Raw genomic sequence first — 9,343 nt, 5'->3', positions numbered from 1 at the left:
AACATCGAGTCAGATATTACAGTGTGTGTGTGCATTTAAACGACAAATCTAGCTCAAACTCTAAATAAGAAATGAATCCAAATCCATAACAATAAAAAAAGAACACATAATTGAAATTATTTTCGCGTCTGCGCAGTGCCGTTGATGTCAGTAGAAAATCTAGTTAGTCCGAGTCAATAAGTGCTGACTGTTCCCGATGGCGAATTGGAAATTGCTGCGTTTGGAAAACATAATCATCAGAGCACATCATGGCTGCAAACGCCCCTCCCTCGTTATTAATAATAAAGAAAGAAACTGAAGCCGAGGCTCGGATGTTTAATTTATTATTATGTAAGCTATTTGAAGGGTGATTGTATGGTAATTGCTCATTAGTCTTGTATATTTATCGCTGCACCTTATGTCAAGGCCAAGGGAATTGTGTGGGCTTCATTCTCTCGTTTCAAGGATCAATTTCAGAGGCAATTTGTGAAACAGGGACAGATCAAGTTTGTTACCTGACGTCGTTTTTTTTTTTTTTTTTTTGGTGACAGGGCCCGGCCTACAGGTGCCACCTCAGAGACATTTCTGATGAGCTGCTCTTTGAAATAATACTAGAAAGGCGCCCCGCGCGGACAACATGTTGACAAACGATCCAAAGCCATCCTTTTCAAAAGCCACTTCTCCCAATTTAAGAGATTTCAGCTCGATCAATTATTGACTTTGAGCAGCACTGCAGCCTACTCCCTCCCTCAGCCACTATCCACATTAGTGGTGTCAGCGGGCGTAATTATACCTACTAATTGCAGATTAGAGGTTTTGGGTCAGTGGGGTCACTTGATAGGAGCGACTACTCTTTTCAATGACGGATAATCATTTCACGTTGCAGGCTAAATGTTTCATGCAGGCGGGGGCTTAGGTCCAAAATGTCCAAACTGTCTGAATATTTAAGGAATAATCCAAGTGTTCGGGAGCTGTGATGATTTATGGAGAGTTTGGCCCCTGGACGGAGCGGAGCAGCTTAAGTTTAGATAAACGGGTCAGCAAAGGTCCCCACAGCTGGCCCTTAACGCGCAGCACGAGCGTGTGGAAAAGGGATCTGATATGTGAGGGCCCACTTCACATCATAACACACACACACACACACACATTGTTTGAATTCTGTCCGAAGCGATTACATTCATGTGACCTCAGTGTCAAAATGCGCTTGATCGTGCTTTAATAAGATTTTTAGATTGCAAAAAAAGGAGCATTTCAATATTAGCTAAGCTGTGGGGTGCAAATGACATGCGCAAAATTATTTCTTAATATGATTTTGGATCATTTTAAGGCTTTGGGTGGCTTTACAGAAAATTGCAAATGCATTTCTAAAATATTTGCCTTTAATTTTCTTTCTCCTATTTAAATGTTTAGATAGGTGCCATCACAATAAGCAGTCATTTTGCAATTTAATGGTAACGTATAGAACGCGCTCTTAGTTTGGTAAATTTTGGTTTTACATTTAATAGCTTAACCTGCTAAATTCTCATCCACAAAAATAAATTTATTTAAAAAAAAATAATATATTTCCATCAACAGGGCTAACAGGAGTAATTTCCTGGTTAAAAACAAACGCGTCCAAATTGATCAAATATAGTGCCAGGCTCTAATGAGAAGCCTTTCCTGTCTCCTGTGTGTCCATACAGGCGCACAGAGGGGGGGAGAGTGCGCCAAATTTGTTTGCGGCGGATCAAGGCTCACCGCCTCCACTGCACTTTCTTTATCTTAATTCCAACTTGAAAAGATATAATTATCTAGTTTGAACAGGACTGCTATCAAATCCTTCTTTAGAGGCAGGGTAGGGAAAAGCTCGAGTGGATTGTGAAGCTCTGAGCCGCTCGGTGTTGCCCGAGATAGGAGTAATGAAGTTGTGGAGTCCGGAGATACAAAGGGCATTAACCTCATTAGCATGAAACCTTTTCTTCTAACTATTGTGGGACCCTTTCAGTCCTCTAATCCCCCCTATTTCAAAGCTGGGTTTGTAATAAAGCTTTTAGGTTTTTTTTTTTTTTTTCCAAAGCTAATGGTATTCTCTAAAGATTTTTATTGCTGTTATAATCTATGGGCCGATTAAGAATTCCCTATATGCCAAAGCAAACCACAAAAACAGCTCCTTTTAGTTTAGGAAACAATTAAACACCTCGCACCAGAAAACGCTCAAGTTCTGTTCACAAGAAGAAGAAGAAAAAAAATCATAATCCAGTTTAAATTTGTCTGAATTTTTTAACTACATTGTTTTTGCTGTTGGTTTGTTTGCGTGTAAACAAGAGAGTAATTTCCTGCTGTAAATAGCATCTTTTTGAGTTTTGCCTACAGGCTCCTAAAGTAGTCCTGTAATGTTTAGTCCAGAGCAGCAGCTTGCAGCATGATGGAGCCTACAGGACAAGATTTTAAACAAAGATCCCATTTTGCGGCACATTGCAACCTTCCCTTATCGCGTCGCGAGGGGTAGTCAGATTGTACTAAATTATGTCCAACCAAGCCCCCTTGGATCCGTGGATTAAGAGATTAAAGTGGACCACTGGGCAATGCATCCCCTTTCCCCCTCATATTACTCGCATGATAATTGCCCAAACTGATTTGCACTTTCACAAAAGCTTGTAGGGACTCTTTGTAGCTGGAGCGGAGCAGACGCTGCAGCCCCTCAAAAAAATAAAACTAATGCCGTCTATATCAGACTGAGAGACAAATGCAGAGGACAACAAATTACAGGCTGCAGTTTTTTTTCCTCTGCGTTTTTCTTTAAGTGTCCTAAAGCCACATCAGCAACTGTAAATCCATATATTCTGTTTGAAGGAGCAAAATAGGAATAAAGATAATCGCCCTGACAGGCCTCCATCCACCCAGCTGCTCTGCATAATCAAAAGCTTCTACTTTTACTGCGCGCAACATATTGATAAAACTTTATTGACAAAATATTGACAATTACATACTTCTTGGAAGTATACTTTGTGTTAAAATTGTAGCAAACTTAACACAAACACAAAAATTATTTACATTCTGTAAAAGAGGGTTTAACAGAAACATTAACTTTTAGCATTTCTGTACATGGAATACGCTCAGTGCTTGTTTTCTTTTTTTTTACTCTCAATTCTTGCATTTAGTCCTTCGTGGCAACTTTCACTGGAGGGTCAAGTCCTGACAGAAGGCTGCGTGGGGCCACAGCGACACATTGGTAAAGCTTTAGGTTAAAGGAATGTCCTGATACCTTCCCTTTATCTGTGGCCTGATTCGCTTTTTAGAAAGGTTTTTTTTTAAATCGAAATTCAATTTTTTTGTTCTTTAAAAAAACACTATAACGCAGCACCGCTACTTCATATGTTTTCACAATCACTTTTACACGAGAATCATTAATTAAAGACTGCACACTTTGTAAAAAGGAATAAGCACGACATCTCTGTTTGAAAATAGAGTTAAAAACAAAAAAAAATTGATATTTTTTTCTTGGTTTGAGAAAACTTGTCAAATTAAAACAACTACCAGGAAAAAACTATACCATGCAATTCAAGTTTTACAAAAGCAGTTTGGTGTTTTGGTATCTTGAGTGGAAACGTTTTTTGTTTTTTAGAAAAAAAAAACCTTCTGAAGTGCAAACGTCCAATATGAATTGGAGAAAAAAATAGGTGTTGGTAGATGGGAGATTGTAGTGGTGGTTGGTGCGTGGAAGGGCTCAGGTGGGTGGACTGAGACACTGTCAGTGACGTTTTCCTGACAGACCCACATGGTGACAGCAGTGCCACCAGTCGGGTTTCTCTCACCCTCAGCTGCCGATCTCCGGAGATCTGAAATGTGACATTGGCTTTTTACCCCCTCATTGTCTCTACACGGCATCCTTTATCCATGTCCTCCTTCACTCAGACGCTTATATAGTTTTTTTTAATCGTCCGAAGTGACATCAATTTCCTCTGGGCTCCCCTGTTTAGTCGCCAGTCTCCACCGGTTTATGTGATGCGATCCTTTCTTCTTCTGCTGAGACTCCGAGCCCTCCTCCTCTAACTTCTGTCGCTTAAACTTCGTCCTCCGGTTCTGAAACCACACTTTTACCTGGACAGGGTTAAAAAAAAAAGAGAAAGAAAAAGAACTGGATCAGTGTCACGAGATAAACCGCGATTGGCCAGTGCGTAAAAGGGACACATTGTTTTTGTAGCGAGGAGGCTAAATACAAGCAGGCAGCGGTGCAGTGGAAATTAAAAAAAAAAAGGCAAACCGTGACCTGCAGCTGGTGATCACAGAGCAAACAACCACGAGAATAAACAAAGATGAGTCATATTCTCAGGGAAGCCAAATTACAATTGTTAGTCTAATAAATCATGTTCATTTAACGCGCAAAGAGTGCGCAATGTGCACTTAAAAATAAACAATGGGAATGAAGTAAATTTGGGCTCACAAACATGTAATGTCTGGGAAAAAAAACTTTTGATGTTTCATCTAAAGTAGGTCAGCATTTTTCTACAATATGTGTTTTTCTCTCTGCACCTTAAAAGAAATAAAAGAGCCACATCCATGTCTCAAATTTAAAATTCCACCCATAAATCCACTCTGCTCTGTTAAGCGGTGCCGTGGGGAATTAACAACATCTTAAATCGATAAATTGTCTGTTCCTGCTTTGTCACTCTGCAGCCCCTTTTAGCTCTTAAACGGCTACTGAGGTGCATTTAATACGCCTTCAGTGGGCTAATTAAAGTAGGTGATGGTTCATTTCTCCCTTCAGTTCCTCCAAAGGCCCCGCCGTCCAAAGGAGACACAGCGGACAAAAGACAGCGGCTGATGGGCTCAAACGGCATCTTAAATATGGCAGGGGGAATTCACTGAACCCGCCTCGGTCTTTGTATCGCCTATCCCATAAAATGGTTAACTGGTTAATTTGCCCTCCATTTTGAAAGGCAACATTCTCCCCCCAAAACAAAGTAATTCAACCCCTCCTGAAATGAGGTTAGGCCTATACAATGACGGTGGATTTGATCCAAACAGAAAGCCCCTGTCTTCGATTGACAACATGCATTTATGGGCCCTACTGTGTAGAAACAATTCGGTTGCTGATTATTTAAAATTATTGTTTTGATATCTCTCTGTCTATTCTTTGCTGTCATGCGTTGACATACATTTATTTTAAAGCGGCCTGGTTTTAAAAGCATTCATGACGCACGGGGCCAATTTGAAGAAAACGTGAAAAAAATTTAAAAAAAAAAAAAAAAATCGCATACATTTCACTGCATCAGCCACAATGTGAGAAATGACTCTTTGTAATAGCAATAAAAGGGATCAGAAAAGTGCACGTGCAAAGTTCTAATAGCCAGAACGTGACACAACACACCACAGAGCAGTAAAAACATGTCAAAATAAAAATCGGCAAATGCAATAAAACGACAGGATGAAGTTTATTATTGAGAGAATTATTGTTTCTTACCTGAGTTTCTGTGAGGCTAAGGCTGTGGGCGAGCTGTTTTCTTTCTGCTCCCACCACGTAATGGTTTTTCTCAAAAGCGTGTTCGAGCCGCAGGAGTTGCGAAGGTGAAAAAGCTGTCCGGATTCTTTTGGGCTTTCTGGCCAGCGCGTTGTGCAAAAGGAAGCTCTCTGGACTCGTTTCATTACCTGCAAACGAGCAGAAAACGAGGATCCGTCAGTACAGTTATTTTATAATCTAAAATATATTAACATTTCCATAACAAACAGCAGGCCTGCGCACAGCTATGAAACAATAGTCTACTGAGGAAACACGGCACGATAATAATGTCTGAGGAGAAGCTGGACGACAGTCATTAAATGGAGATAATTTATCGAACACGAATGTATTTTAAAATATTGCTATTGTATTATTTCTTCGCCTAACATCTGAGAGCACGGGATAATGGAAGAGCTAAACAGCACAAAGCAGAGGTTTAATCTTGGGCCTAATTAAATTAGCACAAAAACAGCCTTTGTTAATAAAATCACAGGTACACTGAAACAGCACGAACACGTGTCAAGCCAAGAAACACTTGAGAAATAATTTTGAATACATTTCTATAAAATGTATCAATGTAATCTATGTAAAAGTTAATTTTTGCTTTAATTTACCAGAAAAAAAATAATGAGAAATATAAATACAATAAAAAAGCGTGATCAAAAGTAAAAATAACAAACAATTTTTTTAAACATCCCGCAGGCCAAGACAACTTAGTTAAATAAAATACAAATTATCCGAATTTTTACCATTACCAGCCTCAGAAACTTAGCAATAGGCTAGTCAAAAAACCAATATTTATTTTGTTATTTTACAACAAATATCTATCTATTTAAATAAAATGTGAAAACAGTCAGCATAAACTGCAGAGCAGCGAGACACGTTACTTTCATTTTTACGCATGGGTATAAAATATATTTTCATAGCTAAATATAACCTGCAGAACCAACAGTGTATAAACATGTCAGTATTTTTAATGGTGTGTTTTTAAACTCTGAATAGACACTCCAGGAAACAGACGGCTTTAAAATCCATTACAGCATTCATTATTATTATTCGATTTTGTAATTTCTTTTTTTAATGAAGAAATTATTTTTCTTTTCTTTTTTTTTTTAGCAAAATAATCAATTTAACAAGTGTCTGCTTAGGCCTGACAATTTGAGATGTCAGGCTTAAAAAAAATAGCTCTGCTACAGCTCCACATATTTTTAATTCCTTCTCCATCCTGCTGTCTGCACTGATGTTGTGAAATAAATCAGCAAGCACTCTCCAGCCGCTCGGCGTGTTTCGTGCGTAAAAGAGCCAAAACGAAGCATTTCGATAACTTACCTTGAAATCTGTGACCCAAGTACCTATATCTGTGTAATAACCAGGGGTAGAAAGTTGAGGGGTCCCTTTGCTGGCTGGCAAAAAGAGGGTGCGGACTGTGTGAGGACGAAAGCGGGTGAGCGGCCAGAGCGTGCGGCGGGGCCACCGGATGCACCGGGACGGCTGAGTTTTGCGGATGAGAGACCGCCTCGGCAAACACCAAGTCCGGATTAGAGTAGACGCCCCTGCCGCCGGAGTGAAAGCCGTTGAGGAAGGGGTTCATCTGGCCGGAGTTTGCATAGCTGAGAGCCGCTGGCCTGATGGGCTCCTCGGTGCGGGACGCCGGTACAGGATTATCCTTCGCCACTAAAGACTCTATAGTGAAACACCTCTTGGGTGTAGGTTGAAACATGGTCTGATAGTCCAGATTCCCCAGTTTAAGTTAAAGTTGTCGTAGGCGCTCTCGCTTAAAAAATACTCCACACCCAAGAAAGGGGGAAAGTTTCTGCGCTGTAAATAAGTTGGGAAAAGGCGGCAGTGTCGAGAAAGCCAAAATAAAAAGTGCTCGGCTACTCCCAGACTAATCCATGGATGTGATCGTTTTCCTCGCCGGGTTCGTGCAGGCAGATTTGTTAGTTCATGAGCCTAATTAGCGCTGCAGTCCCATAAACAGCTTCCTCTGAAGGCTGTAATGGCATGGTGATTGGTCGCTGCCGCTGCTGCTCGCCTTAAGGTGGAGAAGGGGAAGACGCTTAAAAAGTGCGTCAATGGGAAGCAGGGGCGCGGAGAGGCGGACTCGAACGCGCAACACGGAACGGATTCGTCCAGAGAGGAGCCCCCCACACGCGCGCGCACACAGACCCACGCGCACATATCTCCAGGACATTTAACACACTCATCTGAACCAGTAGAAAAGCTCAAGGTAGCCTGCTTATTTGCATTTACGGGCTATGACAGGTTCAAACTGATTTTTTTAAGGGTGGGGGTGCGCGTAGTGTTGGTACTAGCAAGTGATTATTTTTAATTACGCACAACAATGTTGCGCAAACATCAAATCAGCTCCATTAAAGTATATTTTCGATGCTGAGCGCGCGGATAATGTTCACTTTAATTGGCCTCTATTTCTTCCTCTATTTTGTTCCTGTTTGGGTTTTTCTGAATTTTAATAGAGAAAATGTTCATGTTTCGTCCCCGCTCGTGTTCATTTTTCTCCAGATTCTATTAGGATAAGTTTTAAATTGAAGACTCTTAATTTTTGCTGGATGGGAGACACAAACAAGCTATAGATTTTTCTTTCCCCCACCAACTATGCGGTGTACTGCGTGGAGACTGACAGATTAGAAAATTCCCACTGATGAGTCGCTGTGTGTCATTCAGTGTGATTTAATGTAAAATGATCGCAGGTGTTTATTGGAGTAGCTACCTGTGACTGCAGGCTGTCACCCCTGTGTGCGGATCAGTGACTGAGAGCAGCAGCACAAAGCTGCAGCCATGGCCGCGCACCGAGGGCCCTCACAAACAAATGATACACACTAATAGCACGCGGTGTTAGTCACGAGGCTGCTTAGAAATTACAGTATACAGTATGTCATTTTTATATTTTATTTTAATGAATGCGATTTTTTTAGTTTTTGCTTGTATCCTCTTTGAGTGTTGATGGAAACGTTTATATGGGATAATAATGATCTTAGGGATCAGAAAAATTAAGTCGCCTTTAAGGGATCACATAAAGATGGGTCTGAATTGTAAACATATTTTTAAAAGTGTGATTATTATTATTATTATTATTATTATTATTAATATTAATAATAATAATAATATTATTATTATTATTATCTTCGTCGCTAACTTGTAGTCTAGGATAAATACTTGTCCATACAAAGCTTATGGACCAGTCTATTTGTGCGGGTAGGTTGAGGGTCTGTGTGGAGTAAAATCCAAACTAAAAACTAACATGGGTTGGCAAAGCTGTCAGAGCACCAGCAGCGGCACAACACAATGTAGGCCTGATATGACATCTTAAAAATGTGTCAAACGACATAACATTTATTGTTATTATTAGGGATTATTTTGAGTGGATTGTTTTAGGTGTTGTATTTGAACTCGCTTATTGAGTTAATTAAGATAAACTATTTAGTCAAATATCTTTATAAATATCAGTCACCCATGACTCATGTTATTATTTTGTTATCAGCATTTTTATTATTGTTATTATTAGCATCACCATTATTATAGTACATCGTAGTTTCAAGTCCAGCCAGTGTAGGCATTTTTTTTCTTTTCCCTTAAGGAAAAGGTCAGCATGTTTGAGGGTTTTTCTGTACCAACTCTAACAGCATATTACTGGTTTTCTAATTGACTGCATACTGACCACTGGCTGCATGATGATATTTTTCTGAGTTTTACACTGACTGAATTGCTGATCGTGAACATGAACACACCGCCTGGTCTCTCACACACGGCGGAGCGCGTGGGTCCTCTCCACGGAGCTTTACCGACCTCTAGTGGCTGGATGATGATAGTGTCACAACAATGATACCAAAACTGGAGGCTGAGGAGCTGTAGGGTACCTGGAGA

The 9,343-nt window shown here is 40.2% G+C and overlaps 1 protein-coding gene across 1 annotated transcript; it reads right to left on the bottom strand.

Moving 5' to 3' along the window:
• Nucleotides 1–2,902: 2,902 nt before the first annotated feature.
• Nucleotides 2,903–7,599, bottom strand: emx2 (empty spiracles homeobox 2). The gene is made up of 3 exons (XM_042502398.1): nucleotides 6,788–7,599; nucleotides 5,423–5,607; nucleotides 2,903–4,059 (listed from the first exon to the last, which is right to left on the bottom strand). The coding sequence occupies exons 1-3, from the start codon at nucleotides 7,176–7,178 to the stop codon at nucleotides 3,892–3,894; spliced, it is 744 nt and encodes a 247-aa protein (XP_042358332.1). The 5' UTR covers nucleotides 7,179–7,599; the 3' UTR covers nucleotides 2,903–3,891.
• Between the last annotated feature and the right edge of the window lie 1,744 nt (nucleotides 7,600–9,343).

This window comes from Plectropomus leopardus, chromosome 15 (assembly GCF_008729295.1).
Source record: "Plectropomus leopardus isolate mb chromosome 15, YSFRI_Pleo_2.0, whole genome shotgun sequence".
NCBI lineage: Eukaryota > Metazoa > Chordata > Actinopteri > Perciformes > Serranidae > Plectropomus > Plectropomus leopardus.
Note: the sequence above shows the minus strand (reverse complement) of the source record. Positions and strands in the feature narration are given on the sequence as shown.

Coding starts and splice junctions, on each gene's coding strand:
- emx2 (XM_042502398.1), bottom strand. CDS start 7,178: ATGTTTCAACCTACACCCAAGAGGTGTTTCACTATAGAGTCTTTAGTG. Junction 5,608..6,787: donor CTTGGGTCACAGATTTCAAG/GTAAGTTATCGA, acceptor GCTCGTTTGCAG/GTAATGAAACGAGTCCAGAG. Junction 4,060..5,422: donor TTAGCCTCACAGAAACTCAG/GTAAGAAACAAT, acceptor AACCCTGTCCAG/GTAAAAGTGTGGTTTCAGAA.